General features: G+C 40.2%; 1 protein-coding gene across 16 annotated transcripts in view; it reads left to right on the top strand.

The window, feature by feature from the left end:
- The window catches only part of Bmpr1b (bone morphogenetic protein receptor type 1B), a 296,248-nt gene that overhangs the window by 271,563 nt on the left and 4,557 nt on the right, over positions 1 to 20,128 (top strand). For all 16 annotated transcript variants that reach the window (XM_029560248.1, XM_029560245.1, XM_029560242.1 and 13 more), the window contains 3 exons: positions 458 to 755; positions 14,608 to 14,783; positions 19,656 to 19,786. In XM_029560248.1, the coding sequence (XP_029416108.1) occupies positions 458 to 755; positions 14,608 to 14,783; positions 19,656 to 19,786 (605 nt within the window). The remainder of the gene's footprint in view (positions 1 to 457; positions 756 to 14,607; positions 14,784 to 19,655; positions 19,787 to 20,128) is intronic.

Raw genomic sequence — 20,128 nt, 5'->3', positions numbered from 1 at the left:
GAGCATATTTGAGTTTAAATGTTGTGAAAAGTTATAGGCATTTTATTTGCAGAGTTTATTTGTAACAAGAGTTAATGTTGAGAATTAATTTCCTTTTTCTTTCCTTGGGCTAGATAGGATCTGTCTGGGTCACTTGAATAGGAGTGGACCCAATCAGTGAAGTGGATGGCTCAAGACTGCATTGTAAAACATGCTTTGTTTGTAATTATTATACCATAAAAGAGTATAAAAAATACTGACAGAAAGTACTTTCAGATCCAAACTCTTATTCTTTGTCTTTCCCTCCCATTTTGATTGCATCTGCTTGATATTAGTAATTGAACACTATCATAGGCATAGTCAGAAAACTAAGCAAGATGCTCAGCCAAAGACGTCTGTGGATAAAGAATATTCGAGCATATGAATTCCTGATTCTGCCCAGAAAACACATCCGTTCTTTCTCTCTTTTGCTTTCCAGGGTTCATTGCTGCAGATATCAAAGGGACTGGATCCTGGACCCAGTTATACCTCATCACAGACTATCATGAAAATGGCTCCCTTTATGACTATCTGAAGTCCACCACCCTAGATGCAAAATCCATGCTGAAGTTAGCCTACTCCTCCGTCAGTGGCCTGTGCCACTTGCACACCGAAATCTTTAGTACTCAAGGCAAACCAGCAATTGCCCATCGGGATCTGAAAAGTAAGAACATCCTGGTGAAGAAAAATGGGACTTGCTGTATAGCAGACCTGGGCTTGGCTGTTAAATTTATTAGGTTAGTATCAAAGTGAACAAATACGCATTTTAGAATTTTTCTTTATTACTTTTTGAGATTTCTAGTTACTTTCTATAGCTCCATGCTTCTAAGATGCATAAGCCATTGAGAAACATCACATATTTCAACCTTTTTTGGAGGAAAAATATCACCAAACATTTTCATGGTAACACAGTGTGTTTCAGTTAGTCCGTTTATTTTTTTCTCATCAAAGACCTAGCAACATGGTGTAAAGGCCATATTTTATTTGTGTGTGGTACAGTAAAGATTACTTGCGTATGTGTTTTTTTAAACTATTTATTTAATAACCACATAATTAGAAGAAACATTTCATTACAACAGCATTGACATATTCAATAACAATTTCCAGAGCTAAGATGCATCTCTTGCAAAATTGGCTGTAAATTTTTAGGTTTACAGTTGAATTAATACAGTTATACAATATTATACTCAGTATAAACTCTGTAAAAAATAAAATTGAATGAGGTTTTAACCTTTAAAAAAAGATCTCCATTTCATTATTAAGATACACAGTTGTATATGTGTTTTATGAGAAGTATTATAAACTAATAAACAAATCATCTGATATTCAAAACTGTTACAATGTAGCGTAAACAGTGAATATAGCATTTGGGCACATATACAAGAGTACGTTGGCCGTGGTTTGCAAACCCTGAAGGCTCCTTCTTTATTTTCCCCCGGCACAGTGAGGAAGGTTTCAGGTCCCAGGAACTAGAACTCTATTTTACTGTCTTTCTCTTTAAATGTAGCTTTTTTGATCTAGCATATGTGTCCAACCATGGGACCCAACACAAAATTGTAAATTTATTTAAAACATTGTGAATATTTTAAAGTTTTGTTTCTATAACTCAGCTACATGGTTCTACAGTCTGAACTTTATTGGAGACGTATAAGTCTAAAAGTTAGACATGGCTAATGGGCATGATTTAATTAAAAGGTTCTTCTGTACTGAAAACAAAGTAAGATTCTTTTCTGAAGAGAGATCTTTATGTAACCACCTTTAGAATGCCTGGTCCAGAGTAGAATTTCAGATTTTGAGGTTTTGTTTTTCTTATTTAGAAGGGACTATTCGCATGGACTTCACTGATCATCACTGATCCCCAAGTCAAAAACTCTGATGCTCAAAAGGTGTTGGATTTTTAGATGATATATGTTCACCTTGTAGCACAGCCTGGGGAATCAGAGTGCAGAGGAGCTGTAAAATGTAAAGAAGTTCTCATTATAATTATAATTCCCTTCCAATTTTCTGATATACTTGTAGTTTATTCATCCTTATAAAGCAGTTGGCATTGGAGAAGTGGAGGTGTGAGGGTAATTGTGGTGGGGTGGGGTGAGAGAAGGGTGGAAGTGGGGAGAGTCTGGTGGTCATCAGCCTTCCATTCACCTGCTATGTAACACAGCCTCTAGGCTCCAAAGCCATTGCCAGCCAAGCAAATATAGTTCTACTAAATATCACCCCAGGACTCATTTCTAATAAAAAGTGTTTTTTTTAAAAAAAAAACTTCGTTCAGGCACACGCTTCTGTACATTGAACTTGATTCGGGCACATGCTTCAGTACATTGCTGGCCCAACCTGTGGATGTTTTCCAGAGTTTCTTCCATACACAGAGAAGGCACAGGGGAGAGCAAGTAAGATGAGCACAAGAAAGAACTTAGAACTTGGTATTTTCACCAGAAAAGAAAATCTAAGTTGTGTTTTAATAATGAACTCCAGATAAACAAAGGTCTTTATCAAACTTTTTGGTGTTTTAAAAACAAAGGATGTGAACTGTGTTATGAATTTAAGTTAAAAACTATGAATCTCCCCCCCAAAAAGATTATTAAATCCTGTTTCTCTTCAGACTTCATTTGTGTGAATGTAACCCTTTTCAAGTCTCCACTACAACATACATACCAGCACATACACACATACATACATACATACATACATACATACATACATACATACATAAGACGCTCCCTCTGGAGCGTCTCTAGTTACCAGCCTCTCCCCCTCTCCCCTGTTAAATTTCCCCAGAGCAGTCGGAGGGGGAATTCTTCTTTCTCAGTCTACTAATTCATCATGTCTTGCTGTGTGTCTTCTGCCCCACCGTCCTCAGGCTTCCTCTATTGAGAAACCGTTGCTCTGCGGACCGCAAGCCTTACCGCATCAGCACTCTGCTGCCCCCAGTGCCCAAATGTGTGTCTGTGGTCTGGGTTCCCTCTTCTCCCTCTCTGCTGAGTCTACTCACCTTTCATCTTTTCACTATTTCCCCCTGTGAGATATCCTGCTGTATTTACCTTTTCTCCCTAGTTCCAAGTTTGGTGGAACCATTCTACAACATGGAGTACCTAGCATCTTCCTTTGTTGCCTAGATTTTGGTTTGTGCCTTTGAAGGAATTCTAACTTCATGATACACTAGCACCTGACCAGGTTAGCCCCTCTCTATACTTTTTTTCTAACTTTATGGGCAAAGCAATGTGAAGTTACTTCCTTTTAGTCTTTCTGCTTTCTGTTTTCTAGTCTTTTCTTCATGCTGCAAGTTGAAGCATTTTCTTGAAGCATAGCTTTGGTTGTCATCATAATTTCATTGTTTCCCGTAGCCTTGGGTTAAAATGTAGTTAGGGTCCCCTGCTGTGGTGAACTCTTTCTTTTCTGACCCCGGGCTGTTCTTTAGATTCATTTCCACCACAGTGGTACCTTTTGCTACATTTATTCTGAACACATTATACTTCTTATACCCTCAAGTGGTTTTAGCACACTTTTCTTATTGCCTGTATAACTTACTTTCCTTCTCTACCCCTGATCTTCACAGCGCCTTTTTCACAGACATCTGCTGTTGTTGCTCACTCACAAGTAACCTCTGCATACTGCAGGCATGTCTCACACTGCTGCAGTGATCACTGACTACTAATTCTTCCCAGTAGAAAGCACTCCCCTTGGAGCTATAGAGCAGGTATTTTTCAAATTTGAATCTACCATGTCTTTACCATTGCTAAGGTGTTGTTTAGAATTTTTACATACTGGATTAAAGGATGATTCCATGTGGACTAACATGGAGCTAAAAAGCACCTCATTCTAGCTATAGAAAACCTACACATTCTGGACTAAATTGACCTTTTAATTTTATATTGTATAAACACTCCAATTCGTATGTTTTCTTTTGCAATTCTGACCCACTGCTTTTTCTCTTCGCATGTTCCCTGCTCACTTCTGCCTCGCTTTTGATCCTAGAATCCCTGGCTCAGAACTACTTTTCCATACACCTTTACTCAATCTCAGAAGTGCTTCTAAGACAGTGCATTTATCTACATCTAGGAATAAAGACACTATCTTCTGTGTCCTGTAGTTATTTCTGGAGTCTGCCTAGAATTATCCTTACTTTGGAACATGCCCACCTCTTCTACTAGTAATACATATCTTGAGAGTGGAAGCCACACCAAATTTAGCAGTACATTTTCTTTTTGATAGAACATAGGGAATTATACATTATAAATATTTCAGCTGTTTTAAATCATCAAATGAAGGAAACGCAAAGTAATTGAGACTATCCCTTTTTATGGATCCTAAAACAAAGTTTCTATTTCTGAAATTTAGTTCTACTTAAGGGGAATGAATTAAATGGCCCCTCAAATTCCAAGTGGACCTTGACTCTAGGAAGTGGAAGAGACTCTTAAAGGGATAATTGGAGATGTCTTTGACATACATAGTTCAGTTCATCAAGGGAGGAGAGCCATAAGGATGCTGGCTCAGACTCTGGCTACACAGGCTTGTTTCCTCTTCCACATGGAGGTTTGATTGTTAATTAATTATTATTAATCTCTGCATTTGATAATTGCAGAGACTATTTATTTATTTATTTATTTATTATTTATTTGTCTTTTTGAGACAGGGTCTCCCTGTAGCCCCAGCTGTCCTAGAACTAACTATGTAGACCAGGCTGGCCTTGAACTCACAGAGATCCTCCTGCCTCTGCCTCCGAGTGATGAAATTAAAGGTGTGCACCACCATGCCTGGCAGAGATCTTTATTTTTATTTCTTATGTGTCAGTTTGTACATCTCCATATCTTAGCCCAGATTTGTAGCCTTTCTTTTATGTGTTTCTTTGGTCTTTATCATTTCTCACATTTTGTAGTGTGTGTGTGTGTGTGTGTGTGTGTGTGTGTGTGTGTATGTGTGTGCAGCTGTCTAAAGTATTTTATTTCAGGTGGAGTCATATTAACCCAAGTTCATATGTGAACTTCCTGTGAAAACTTAATCTTCACCACAGTGTCTGCATGGCAATAAGTAGTCTTGTAGGCTTTTAGGTCATTTCTGGAAGATTCCCAGGGAACTTGAGAGTCATAGAGAGAGCTGCTTGTGCCTCAGAGAATTGCTGCTCATATAACATTTTTGCTCTGTGTTAGTTTCTTCTTACTGATGCATTTCCTGCTCAACTAAGATTTAATTCAGGTGATTCCCTGACAGACATCACCATTACCTTGGGGAAGGGGAAAGCAATGGCACCTGAAGTGCCTCTAAGGCGCTAACACAGCTTTTATGATTCACTCTGGAGGATCATGGAACCCCTCTGGTGTTTCCCTATCAGAATGAAACATGTTCTTGTAGGAAAAATAAATCCTGGATCAGGGCATCTCAGGTGTTAAGTTTTAAACAGAAAACCTAAGTGAAAAGACTGGGCTTTTGTGTTCCCACTGATGGCTACCATTGCCCAAGTACAAGAGAGGAGTGGCCCAACCCAGCAGGTACTGAATTTCCTGAGTCCTTCCGATGTCCTTTTCTGCAGTGTTTTTGCTTTTTATGCTTACTGTTGTTTCTTAAAAAGTAGCACTGATCACAGAACTGAGCTCACTAGTGATGGAGTCAACATTCCCACTCAATGTTTTTGTAGGAATATCCATCTTTTATTACGTAGGTTTTGGTGCTTAGATATTGTTACCCAGTTCTCTCGGGGTTTCTTGCACTCTCAGACAAACCATATAACATATATCTATGTGAATTTATTATAGTTTATATCTTGGGGGAGGGGTTGGAGAAACTTACAGAGACTAATGCCTGGCACCCAGCACCCAGCTCTGTGTGGCAGGCCACCACTGTTCCAAATCACTTCCATGCCCGCCCACAGTCTCGTTAACTTTCGCCCATGCATCTTGGGCCCACAGTCTTGCCCCAGGTGGGTAAATGCCCCCTTTCGCGACGTGGGCGAGACGCCGCCCGAGCCATCTTTTTCTTCAGGCAGCCATGCCTGCTGGGCTCATGGCTTCCATCACAAGATGGCGCAGAAAACCCCTCCCCACTCAATTCTCCACAGCAGGCCCCGACCCTTGGAGGAAGCAGGCAGTTTGGGACACAGATATTAATGAGATTTTTGGAGTTGTTCGTAGCAGCATTGTAAAGATACATTTCCTTATTGCTATAACCCAATACCAGACAAAAGCAACTTGAGGAAAGAAGGGTTTATTTTGAGGGTATAGTCTATCATGGAAAGCCCTAGAGGCAGGAGCATAAGGTAGCTGGTCAAATTTCATTCAGTCAGGTCACAGAGAGAGATGAATGCTGCTGCTCACTTGCTTTCTCTTTTTTATGTAGTCTATAACCTCACCCCATGGAATTGTGCCATCCCATGTGCGAGTCGTCCCATCTTAATCAATTCAGGCTAAAAATTCCCTCACAGACATGCTCAGATGTTTGCCTCCTGATTGATTCTAGATCTTGTCAAGTTGACAATTGATCTTAACCACTGCAAAAATTGTACTCCAATTAAAAGTACTGCTGAAAACACACCACACTGTGAGAGCTTAAGGCTGCGCGGAGCTGAGCTGAGTGAGTTGGTTCCACAGCCTTTGAAAGGAAGCTATAGGCGACACAAAGGGTATGTGCATACCCTCTGTAAGCTCTGGAGAACTGCACCTTCAGGTATATCTGATATCAGAGATTTAGTGTTTCCAGTGTATGTCTATCAGTTGTAGGTCATCAGTAAACCAGTGGCTTCTACCATGTGTCTTCTCACTATGCTTCTTGTTTACCTGTTCTTTCAAAGTCCTATTCATCATTTCTGAAAAAGCTTTTTTAGATTATTCAAGGTGTTTGATGTTTGCTTCCACTGTCTTTCTTTTAATTCTTTTCCTGACTCTTTTAGCTACTTTTCTGTAGCTGTGAAAAATATACCCTGCAAAAAGGAAATTATAAAACTAAGAGTTTATTTGAGTGTATGGTTCCAGAGGATTAGTGTCTATAATGGCAGGAAGGCATGATGGAAAAGGGTGGCTGGAGCAAAAAGCCGGGTGATCACAGGCACAGGAAGCAGAGTATGGCTGGAATCTGGCAAGGCTTAAGAACTCTTTAAGCCTGTCTCTAGGGATGTGCTTCCTCCAGCATGGTCACACCTTCTAAGACCTCCCAGAACAGCACAACCAAGTGGGGACAAAATGTCCAAATACTTGGAGCTTATGGGAGACATTCTCATCCAAACCACCACATTTCACTCCCTGGCCCCTATAGGCTCATGACCATATAAAATGCAAAATTCGTTTAGTCCATTTTCAAAAGTCCCCATAGTCTTTGCCAGTCTCAATACTATTCAAAAGTCGAGAGTCCAAAATCTCTTCTGAAACTCAAGGAAATCTCTTAACTGAAAGCCCCTGCAAAATCAAAAGACAGACTACATACTTCCAACATGAAATGGAACTGAATACGTATTCCCATTCTAAAAGGGAAGATTGAGGGCACAGTGAGGAAACATTAGACAAAAATAAGAACAAAACCCAGTGGGGAAAACACCAAATCCAGTATCTCCATATCCAAATACTGGGACTTTATTTCAAAAGGGCTTAGAAGACTCAGCCCCCTTCAACTTTGCATCATGAAACATATACCTCTCACTTGGGCTGGTACCACTCCTTGTACGCAGCTCTCCTTGGCAGATGTCTCCCAGCTATGGCATCTGGAGCATCTTGGGGTCTCTACTACCAACCAGTCTTCACCTTCATACCTTCATACTATGGCCTGTCAGGGCCTTCTTCATGTAGGGCAACCCCTACAGCAAGCTGCCTGCCCTCAGTGACTTTCTGAAATCACAAAGGAAGAGCTGATGATCCCTTTACTCTTGCATCTTTCATACCTCTAAAACTAACATGTGAACAACCCTGTCAAGTTTGGCTTCCAGCCTGAGGTGGACCTTGGCCTGTTCATTCACTTCATAGCTTTTCTATGCTGTTGATTTTTAGGAGTAGAAAACATCTCTAGCATTTTCCTTTCACAACTTGGAGGCTTAGTTGGGTGTGATCTTTCCCTGAAGGTACTTTTTCCATTGTTTAAGTGACAATCCTTAGGCCTTTCCTTAAAGGTTTTAATCTCCTTATCAGCCTCTCCTTCATCACATTAGTCTCCCTAGTGCTTTTTTTCAATCCAATCTGTACATTCTGCATTTCTTTCTGCCCAACTTGTTCTTTTTCACTGTAGATCTGCATAATATTGACTTTTACTAGCCATGCCACCATTTCTACATTAGGCTGTCTTGAAATTTCCTCAACCAAAGAAATTAGTCTATTACTTTTCAACTTAGCCTCAGGCAAACTTTTAGGCTGTGGGCAGACTGATGTCCGTTTCATTGCCAAAATATCCCGGCTGCTGCATAAGTCCTTATTCTCTCTGGAACTAATTTGCTCTCAGCACTCCTTTCTTCCAGGCTCCTGTTAGAATGGCCTGTTAAGCTCTGCTTACAGCATTCAACTGCTTTTCAAGTCCAAACTTCTAGACTCTTTCACATTCCTCCAAAACCCACATGTTCAGGTTCTTCACAGCTAACATCCCACTCCTGGTACCAACTTCACTTTTATGTTGCTGTGAAAAAAATACCATGATGAAGGGAGTTTATAAAAGGAAGAGTTTATTTAAGGTTACATTTCCAGTGGATTAGTATCCATAATTGTGGGGGAGGCATGGTGTAGGACATAGCCATAACAGAAAGCCAAATGATCACATCTTCAAGCAGGTACAGGAAGCAGAAAGTGACTGGAAATCTGGCAAAGCTTAAGAATTCTCTAAGCCCACCCCCAGTGGTGTGCTTCCTCTAGCACTGGGATACCTTCTAAGGGCTCCCAAAACCTTGTCACCAACTGGTGACAAAATGTCCAAATACTTGGAGCCTATGGGGGGCATTTTCATTCAAACCACCATACTCACCCTGCCTTTTCTCCCCATGTGCTGATAGCTTTAGTTATCAACTTGACATACCTGAGTGGAGGGTGCCTCAAATGTGGAATTTCCTTCAATGGACTGATATGTGGCCATGTCTGTGGGGTATTTTCTTGATTTTTGAGTGGTGTGAGAGGGCCCAGCCCACTCTGGGTGGTGCTACCCCTGGGCAGGTTGTTCTGTGTTGTATAAGAAAGCAGGCTGAACAGGGGCCAGGGGAGCAAGCCAGTAAGCAGTGTTCCTCCATGGCTTGTGCTTCAGCGCCTGCATCCAGGTTCCTGCCCTGAGTTCCTACCTTGGGCTCCCTGATGAACTATGACCCGGGAGATGTAACATAAAGTAAACCCTTTCCTCTGCAAGTTGGTACTGGTCAGAGTGTTTTGTCACAGCAATCAAAAGCAAATGATAACACCTCCTTTCCTCTATCTTGAGTATCAGCAACTCTGAGCAGGAGGTCCACCCTCAGGTACAGGCCAGGAGGTGAAGCCCCCTTGCTCAAGCTTATCCTTCCATTCCTGCTTGCCTCTCATTGCCACAGTGGTCTCTGCTCATGCCCCATAGGAAACACATGTTCAATATTTGGTACCCTGGGGAATGTGCACTGTGCTGAGCCACATAGCTTTTGTGTGAATTCCTTGTAGGGACTTGTACTTGGGAAGCTTAATTAAGACAAGCACTATTGAATATATAATGAGGCTAATAGGGATATATATTTTTAAAACCCCCTTATTCTCTGCCACCAGATTAAAAACAGTTTTCCTTTCTGTAAAAGGTGTGCTGAACACATAAGACACGTGCTCCTCATTAGACCCACAGGTGCTCTAGCTTCACTTCCCTGCCTTCTCAGGGTCCTAGTGAGACGCTCTGCTTTCAGCCTCTCTGCACCTCTGCCCTTACACCAGCTCCTGTTGCCTATTTACCTCAGCAGGGGAGCCAGTGATGCCCTGCAGGGACTTGTGGGCTGACTGTCTTGACACAGGTGGTGAAAGAGTGTGTTGGCCTGAGAGAACTAGGCCAGTTAAGATTCTGCTCTTCATTTTCCCTATGTGGCAGCATTCTGAACAAAGCCAGTGGTACGACATATCTCCCAACAGAGTACATGTCTCCCACCATCCCCTCCTTGGCATAGTGCTGCTGCTGCCTGGCACCATCAAAGAAGAGGACAAATCTACTTGCTGCTTTTGAATCTTGTCATAGCTCTTCTTTCTCTCTGTGTTGATCTACCATACACAGAGTTGTAAATGTCTTCTCCTTTGCCTTCATCCCTACTGGTAGTTGTAGCTATGAGAGCTTGCTCCACAGCTTTCCTGAGCTGGAAGAATTATTTGGTCTGTTGTATACTTAAAAAGCCATTTGTCATCAGTGTGTACCTCTATTTTTGATTATCATAACATTGCTACCCAGTAACTGGTCAGAAATACAAACTTCATTCCCCTATCTCTCCTAAGACCATCCCTGCAACTTGAAGTTCAAATAAAATGAGTCTTTAACCTTTCCCTTCCTACCCAGAGCAGGAAGGAATCTAGCATGGTTTGCAGCATGGCAGAATTCTGAGGACATTGTTTTTCTCTGGCATATCCACCTTACATGTTTTATATACCCTGTCCACATAATGTATGTGCTGGTGCCTTTCTCCAGATCCACCATCAGCTAGTTCATGGTTGAACACCTCTCTCATGGGGATTATATTGGACTGTACTGTGTAAAACTAGTCCTAAAATTGGGGCCACCAGAATACCATGTCTAATTGTTTTCACTCTCAAAATTTTATAATGACCCTAAACCCAAAGAGATAACAGCTCTTCCCATTGGCTGACTCCCTTAACTCTAACCTCTCATGGTACTATTTTTATTCTTAGAAAATTGTGGATTTTTTTTTTTTTTTTGGTCTTTTTGAGACAGGCTCTCCCTGTTGCCCGAGCTGTCCTGGAACTCACTATGTGGACCAGGCTGGCCTTGAACTCACAGAGATCCTTTTTATTTTGTCTTTTTGCATCTCCACCGTTCATAAGATTTATGAAGAACATATCTATTGAAGTGTGAACCTCAAACAAAGACTACTTTTCTCTAGAGAAGACTTTTCCCAATAGCCTTTATCTTCTTCAAATTACTTTTTACCCCCTAATTCTACTTAAGTTTATTAGTCCTTGATACTCAAATTAACAAGAATAAAAGACTGGTTGTGCCTAATGGGAATATTGACAATCAAAGTATAACTGAGTAAAATTATCTATTCCTGTAATTTTCAAAAACTTCCTCAGTCACCAGCCTTCTCTGTGGGAGAGGTGAAGAGAAACTCCCATCCTTCTCCACGGGAAAAGTGAAGAGCTCCATCCACTCTTCTCCACAGGCAAGATGAAGAGCTCCTGCTCCTCCACATTCAGTGTGGCGCCCACATTTCTGACAGATCATTTCAGTGCCCCTTAGCAGAAATTCACCTTTCAGCTAATTTCATTCATGTTATAAATCACTTTTGAATTTCAGGGCCTTATGCCTATAATCTATCCCTTCATCCTTAAAATATACCTTTTCTAGTTCTGGATCTTTGAATTGTTCTTACTTACGATATATTTAACATATGCTTATTTTATGATGTAAACATATGCTTATTTTGTGTTATAAACATAGGTATTTTTGAAGTCATACATGTAATATTCAATATTAACAAATGTTAATGGTTTGGCTTATTTTTTTCTGTGTTTCTTTTCAAAAGAAATTAAATGCTGAAGATAACCTGGTTCTTTTCTGTCCTCATTTGCTTTTTGTTGCTGTTAAAACACTCTGAACAAATACAAGTTGGGGAGGAAAAGATGTATTTCACCTACACTTCCAGGTCCATCACTGAGGGATTTCAGGGCAGGAACTCAAGCAAGGCAGGAGCTGAAGGAGAAGCCATGGAAGAACACTGCTCACTGACTTGCTCTCTCAGCCTCATGCTCTGCTAGCTTTCTTACAGATCCCAGGTTCACCTACTTAAGTTTATGACTCCTTGGTACTCACATTAGATGGCGCTCCTCACCGTGGGTTGGGCCTTCCTACATCCATTAGCAATGAAGAAATTCTCCACAGACATGCCGGTAGGCCAATTAGATTTACAAAATTCCTCCATTGAGATTCCTTCTTCCCAGCTGACTTGAGTTTGTGTCATATTGACAACAAAAAGTAAGTAGTATAGCTTCCTATTTTATTCCCTTGTGTCTCACAGAAGTAAACAATATCCTGTTTCTATTTTCTGTGTACAGTTTTACAATGGGATAAATTAGATGGTAACCACTGTGGTATATGCAACTATTCTGTGTGTTTTGCGTTATTCTCTCTACCTCGGCACCTCTTCTATAATATGCCTCATTTCCTGCCCACCTTTGTTTCTCATCATTCTACGTGTTTCCATTGAAAAGACCTAGAACAAGATGAAGGCAGCCGGCCTTGTCTGCTCCCTTCTTTCCCTTGGACTCTTTCCGTCTGTGACCCTCTTATCTCTTATATGCATGATAGCAGCCGACACTACTTTCTTTTTTCCTTCCTTTATCCTTGGTTTACCACTGTTCAATTTAATATCTTTTTTTTTCTTCCCTGAAGTTTAATAGAAGCTCAGTTTTCTCTGGCATTGCTTGAGAACAGGTATGATCCTACTGAAATTCTAAGAGACATAGCTTAATTATTTTCTGGCATACAAACATGCCCGAGGGAAGAAGAGTCAGACTCTGTCTTAGAGAATCTGAAGCCTGATAGTACTCCATCAGGAGTTTGCTATAATTGACATTTGTTGTTTAAATGTAGTGCTAAAGGCATTAACCATTAGGTTAATAGTAATCTCTTACAAAATTAATTTGCTCAACAAAATTCTACTTATCTGCTTAGATATTGGGTATATCTTGAGGCCTTTCTATAACAGTTTTATATTTCTCTTTAAATTATCTAGAGCAAAGGTTACTATTTGCAGGCCTTTTCTGTTTTCCAAGTTCATTTTGTCGTCTTGCATCATGTGCAAGGTATGCAGAGTGAAGATGGATTGGGCTCATTCAAATTTATGATATTTCTTATTTAGGGTCATACAAATAATTATGACAGATATTTAGGGTTCACAGGAGTTTAAGGAAGTTAAATTGTTAGATGTTTATTCAAATACTTCTATAGAAAGTGTTTTTCTGCTACTTATAGGGAGGATGTTCCTCCAGTTCTATTAAGGGACCCACAAGGGGCTGGAGAGATGGCTCAGAGGTTAGGAGTACTGACTGCTCTTCAGAGGACCCAGATTCAATTCCTAGCACCCACATGGTGGCTAACAACCGTCTGTAACTCCAGTTCCAAGGGATTTGACACCGTCTTCTGCCCTCCACGAGAATTCCAGGACAGGGGTGCACTTATACACAAGCATGCAATACACTCATAGACATAAACTTTAAAAAATTAAATAAATAAAATATTAACGAGGCCACAAGGTGGCCAAGGAACGGGAGAAGCAATTCCCATCATAATCCTGTGGAAGAAACTGCTGTCTTTGCATTTCCTGGACCTCGAGGAACCTTAATCATTGCTAGTGCAATAGCTGAGAAGAGTTTAGGGATGACTTGAATATGGTTTGGTCACCGCGGGTATTACAAGTGTCATTTGGTAGCAGTTGCCTTTCAGGTCCCATCCTCTCCTTCCCATACACTCCCTAACCAGTGCCTGACCTCCCAGATCCAAATAACCCTAAAAGAACCAAGAGTGAAAACAGAGTGTAGTTGTCAGTTTCTTCATCCACTGGGGTCAGTGTATCTGCCTTGGGCTTTTCTGGTGTACTCTTGGGGGCCCTAGCTTAAGATGATTCTTGTTTTCCTTCCTTGGTATATATTCTTGAATATATCTGGGCCTTTATCCTCTTTCCATTTGCAAATCCTATATTTTTTTTCCTGCCTAGAATCTAGGATTCCTTCCCTAGGGCCACCACTTTCTTCCTCTATTGATTAATACTGATTTATTATAACACAAACAGGTAACACATTAATGAAATGCCTACTTTGTACTCACATAAGAGGTATCAAGTGGTACTGTAGGAAGAGCAAAATTGTAACTGGAGGTGGTGCTTTCCAATCTGACAGTTTTTCCAGCTTACCTTTAAGCTTATTACCCATACACTTTCCCCCCTCACCAGCTACTAGTTAGAGGTGTAAGCCTGGTTGATTCGTGTACTTACCAGTTATAAGAATAAAGCTATTAAAATAGAAAGGCAAGAGAGGTACTTTCTGGATATTTATTAGATACTAAATTTATTTTGATTTTTTTGAAACAGGGTTTTATGTAGGCCAGGCTCACCTCAAATTCATTATGTAGCTGAGGCTGACCTTGAACTTTGATCCTTCTGTCTCCATATTCCAAGAATTTGGATTATATGTGTGAATCACCACATCTAGGTTTTATTAGACATCTAGTAACACTTTAGAGTTTATACTGGATACATTTATTATATATTGTGTTTAATCCTGATTTAGTCTCATTTGAACTGATGTTTAACCTGTGAATACTTTGTATAATTTTTGCCAAGAAATGTTTTATTCCTTGGGAACCTTTTCTTTCCCACTACACTGACACTCTTATTCAGAGAGTCACGACTGGATGCCATTTGTTGGACCTCTCCAGTATTAATAATGCTTTGCTTTACTTGTTCCTTAGTGATACAAATGAAGTTGACATCCCACCCAACACTCGAGTTGGCACCAAGCGCTATATGCCTCCTGAAGTGCTGGACGAGAGCTTAAATAGGAATCATTTCCAGTCCTACATCATGGCCGACATGTACAGTTTTGGGCTCATCCTCTGGGAGATTGCAAGGAGATGTGTTTCAGGAGGTAAGAAAAAACAGCTATGGGCTGGAGAGATAGCTCAATGGTTAAGAGCCCTGGTTGCTCTTGCAGAGGACCCAGGTCAAATTCTAGCACCCACATGGTGGCTAACGATTGTAATTCCAGTTCCAGGGGATCCAATGCCCTCTTCTGATCTCCATGGGCACCTACCTACATGCAGGCAATGCACTCATTCACATAAAATACAAATAATAAATATAATATTCTTTAAAAGAAGAAAAAGGCAACTTTACAAAGCTACCCCTGGGAAAGGTTTGCAAATCTTTTCTGATCAGAAATCAGTTGGCATGTTATCTACAAATTGGGTTTTCCTTCCTTTCTCCTTTATTTCTGTTGATATAGTCATACTCCTTCCAGAAATAATCACCTTATTAGGACCATCTTTGACTGGCTCCCTCCTCCTCTTTGACCAGTGAACACACTTTCAGACTCACAGCCCGCTTCCCCTGGCTTGTCAGGCCTCACCCTCTGCTTCTCTTTGTTTGTCTCACGTCTCTCTAAGCTCTGCAGTCACTTCAGCAAGTTGACCCCCATCCTACCCCGCCCAGAGTCTACTTACCTACCTATTGGGCCCCATTTCCAACCCATTGCCCATTCTCTGTATCTCTGCAAAGGTAACCCTAGAGAAATGAATGTGAGTAGGACACCCTTTCTTGAACTTTCTTTGCTTTCTATTAAACGTCCTCATATAACAATTTTGAAACATCAGTTTTTATCAAAAGGAAATTAAAGCATCAAGATATTGTCATGTTCCTGATAAATTATCCATCATCATGAGTCTCTAATACAGTTATAATAATTGAGAAGACATGTTTAAATATTTGAAAGTATTACTGCTTATGTTGTTGTGATCACTGTGACATGATCTGTCTTCTCGCAGGCTCCATCCCCTTTTGGGTAGGGAGCTGAATCTTAGCCTCTTATGGATCAAGAATGGAACCCACTCCATGTATTATTCTATATATGGTCATTCTCATTAAAAAAAAATAAGTTTGATGCTGCTGTTGTTCCACCAAAGGCCAGTTTCAAACTCTTTGTAAAATCATGAACTCGAACCAGATTGTACTCATAACTAGCCATGGGAACAGTTCTCATGCCTGCTGTTGGTTATTGCAACACCCTGGACAAGTTACTAAACTTTTCTGTTTCAGAGTTCTCTTAATAATTAGGCAAATGAGGACTGGAGAGATTGCACAGTGGTTAGAGCACCGGCTGTTCTTGCAGAAGACTGGAGTTTGAATTCTAGCACCTAGCTGGCGGCTAACAGCTGTCAGTAACTCCAGTTCCAGGGGATCTGATGCCCTCTTCTCCGTGGGCACTGCAGGTCATGGGTGCATTTACACACATGCAGGCACTACACTCATACACATAAAATAAAAACAAAGCAAAAAACTTTCTAAAAATAGGCAAATGATTGGTTCTACCTCACATAGTTGTGAGGTTTCAGTGAATATAATAAAATCTAACTGCTTGGCAGATAGTACTTAGTATGTGTTAACAGTGCATATTTTGCATTTTCATTTTGCCAGGTGAACCCATAGATATATAGATTCACATTCCATTATAAAGAAGAAACAATCTGCAAACATTCTGGTTCATACTTGTAGAATAATCATCTTTAGAGATGCAGTGCCTTGCAATCACCTTGGGGCTTCTCAGCCTCTTCTAAGAAGCAGAACATGCTCTCCCTCCCCCCCAATTTCCTACTTTTTAAATTGAGCTTTTAAAATTTCATACAACATTTTCCACTCAAATCCAGACCCCCTCCCCCATCCATGCCTCTCCCAATCCCCCACCAAACCCTATGCACTCTGCCATACATGCTGAGTCCTATTCATTCAGGTGTTTGTACCCAAATGTCCTTCAGTGTAAATCCATCCACTGGAGTCTAGTCAGCCCATCCAGCAGTCACATGTAAGTCATATGCTCCCTCACCAGCAGCAATCAGTCTCAAATAGTTCTCAGTCTACTGCTGGCCTGCCACCTATTTCTCACCTCCCCCTTTGGCTCTTGTTCAATTGAGCTAACATGGGTCCTACGCTTGACGCCACCACTGCCACAGGCTCACATGAACAAGCCTTCAGTGGCCTGGAAGCCCATGAACCAGCCCTGGCTCTTACAATCTTTCTGCCTCCTCTTCCACAATGGTCCCTGAGCTGTGGGTGGGTGAGGTTCCATATAGGAGTCCCATCCTACACTCTACAGTCTCTTATTCTCCAAAACTTGGCCAGTTTGGCCTTCTGTGTGCGTCGCACTCTAATGTACATGGAAGCCTCATTGGTGGGAGTTGAGTGGTGCATTAGCCCTTTCTCTACTCCTCATTCTGCCATGTTCCATGAGTCTTAGTTGTAGAGATTCAGCTGCAGAAGTGTCATCTAGTACTGGGTATCTCCCAGGTGGATGTTCTCTGTTCCTGACCAGATGTGCAACTCTGCAGTAGCCTCCATCTGTTGTGAAAAGAAACTTCTTTGATGAGTGCTCTATGGCAGGAATACGCTCTCTTTAAAGGAAGAGTATTCTATTGCTCAAGGGAAAGTTAATGCAGGAAGGTTTCTTTAACATGAAACAAAAATAGAACAAGAAACAAAAACAAAAAAAGCAAACTTCCATCTTAAGTGTGAAGAAGAAAAGAAACAACCACAATGCACATTCATTGTTGTGTCTTGATTTCCCACTGTGGCAAGGAGAGGTGCACCCCTGAGCACACTGGTCACAACTAAATAGGCTTGGAGACACCGAAATTAGAGCAGAGTGCAGTATTACTTTCCTGATTTTCTAACTTTCTCTTCCTGACTATCTAAGGCAGACATGTCTACCAACCGAAAACCTACATTTGAAACCATTTGAGCAAATACAGGAGAAATGACCCTTAGCTTAGAAACAAACTAGTACTATGGATGCAGTGGGGTCTTAATTATTTTGGGGTGGTATCTCTGTCTGAGGTAGGATTGTTATTCAGAGAACAGAGTTCTTTCTCTGCCCCAGGCCACGTATATATCCTTAGTTATTTCACTTAACCTGTGAACCAAGTTTCCTCTGTGGATAGTAATGCTATCTCATGTAAGCCTTTGTGAGAACTTAAAATTAATTTTACAGCATACTCGTGTTTGATAGACTCTCAAACAATATATTTCTTTTCCTTTTCCTCAGAGGAAAAACTCAAATTTTTATTCTCTAACACTTCCCTTTATGCAGGTACTGAAGATTTTCTGACTGACTCTTTCTGGTGCAGGTGATGGAGTCACACCAGATGTAGGGATTTCAAACAGAAAGGAAGCAAGAAAGCCCAGAGTATTTGATTGAGCTTGTAAATGCAAGATTAAATGGCAGATTACTTAGAATTTTTTTTTTGAAAATCAATTCTAGAGGGATAAAAGGAGTGAGGCCCGTAGTTCAAAACTAGAGTTTGATTAATTTGTGATTTTATAATGATGGCTCCACCTGTGTCTGATGCAGTTTGTAACCTCACCATCCATCAGCCTATCCGTGTGATGAGGTAAATAGCTATATATTCATCTTCAAGATATTTCCCAGATCATTGTCTTAAGAGTTGGAAAGGAAGCACTAAGATGAAGTGAGGCCTCCTATGTGTTGGGTCCTGTGCTTTTATTATCTTTCATACTGATATTGTCATGAAACACAGTGTAAGAAAATGTAAGCATAGATAGTGCATGTAATTATGCTGAGTAGACACAGTAGGCAACCATGAGTGATAAACAGATGATGAGTTGGAACTGCCTAAGAAAAATTTTGAACTTCTGCGTTCCTTGTGACCGTATATGGTTTGAGTTTATAAACAAGAGCATAGTACAGACCCTAATTTTTGCCTTAATAAATCCCCAGAAAAAATTGTTGTTGCTGTTGTTAGTTATTTGACAGGATGTCACTCTGTAGTCCAGACTGGTCTGGCGCTCTCCATATAATCCATGCTGGCTTTGAATTCAAACCTATAATCTTCTTCCTCAGTTTCCCTAGTAATAAGATTATTGGTGTGTGCTACCACACCCAGATAAACTCCTAATGAACTTAATGCTGCCCCATATAATCTGATAACTTGCTGGTTTCATCTTTTTCAGGTGACTAGAAGTAACAGTCCTGCAAAAGGTGGAGGTAGCATAGAATTTGGAACTTTTTTTTTTTTTTCCCCCGAGAAGCACTCCACCATCTGTGGACAGGGATTATGTAGGATTACTGTGAAGAGCTCATCATATAAAGTTAAAAAGAACATATAAGTAGCCTACCTTCCTAAAGCACAGGGGGAAGAGGTAGAATTAGCTGTTAGAAAGGAAGAGATGAAGCAGAGTTTGTACAGAAAATTTAAAAAGAAAACCAGATAATTTTCAAACCTAAAATAAATCATGGCTAGTATTTTGGGAGATAGAACTTTTCAAATATTTCATGTGCAAAACAAATCTTATGATTAAGCATAAAAATGGGAACCTGACATTTCTTAAATAGGATGCACTTCCAAACTTAAGATATTCTTGATCTTATACTTCAGTACTGAAGCAGTTACAAATTATATGGCATTGATTCGAGATGTGTCTTCCAAATTGGAATCGAGATTTAATATGGGTTTTAAAAATAAAATTGGTCTTTGTAAAATTAGAAATAAATTTGAGGTACTTGTTTAACTTAGCTTTTGGAAATTAAGAAAAAAAAAAGATGAGAACCTGTGATGTTTTCTTGGGACTTAGATTCAGTGCCATTTGGTAAATGGTTTTCAAGACTTATTTTGGCTTTTGTTAACATGAGCTTGTATTTAATACTGATAGTGCGTTTTATATTGAGAAAAGTTGTATTAGATCTATTTTTACCACTTGACAGAAAATAATCAGAATGGAAAAATATTTTTAGGTATAGTGGAAGAATACCAGCTTCCCTATCATGACCTGGTGCCCAGTGACCCCTCTTATGAAGACATGAGAGAAATTGTGTGCATCAAAAAGTTACGACCCTCATTCCCCAACCGATGGAGTAGTGATGAGGTATGATCAGGCTTGAGGTGGCCTTGCAGCTGAGACTGACTTCTCAATGGGCTTCTCTTGCCAAAATTCCAAATATTCATTACTGACCTTTGTTTTGTTGATGATGGTATTGTTATCTCCTTCCAATATTTGTTAGAGCTATATGTAGTTTGTCAAATCTATTCTCTTTTTCCTGGTTTTATTTTGTCAATTTTACAACATATTGAGTGGTCAAAACTGAGCCTACACAAAAGATGAACTATTTCATATTTATCAGGCCACTACGTTTGCATAAATGCTCTTATTTTTTTCTGTGTGTTTTAAAGTATCATTATTTTCCTCCATGACAAATCTAGAGTCATC

The sequence above is a fragment of the Nannospalax galili genome, unplaced genomic scaffold (assembly GCF_000622305.1).
Source record: "Nannospalax galili isolate Female #2095 unplaced genomic scaffold, S.galili_v1.0 scaffold189, whole genome shotgun sequence".
NCBI lineage: Eukaryota > Metazoa > Chordata > Mammalia > Rodentia > Spalacidae > Nannospalax > Nannospalax galili.
The sequence above is the reverse complement of the archived record's forward strand: the minus strand, read 5'-3'. Positions and strand labels throughout refer to the sequence as shown.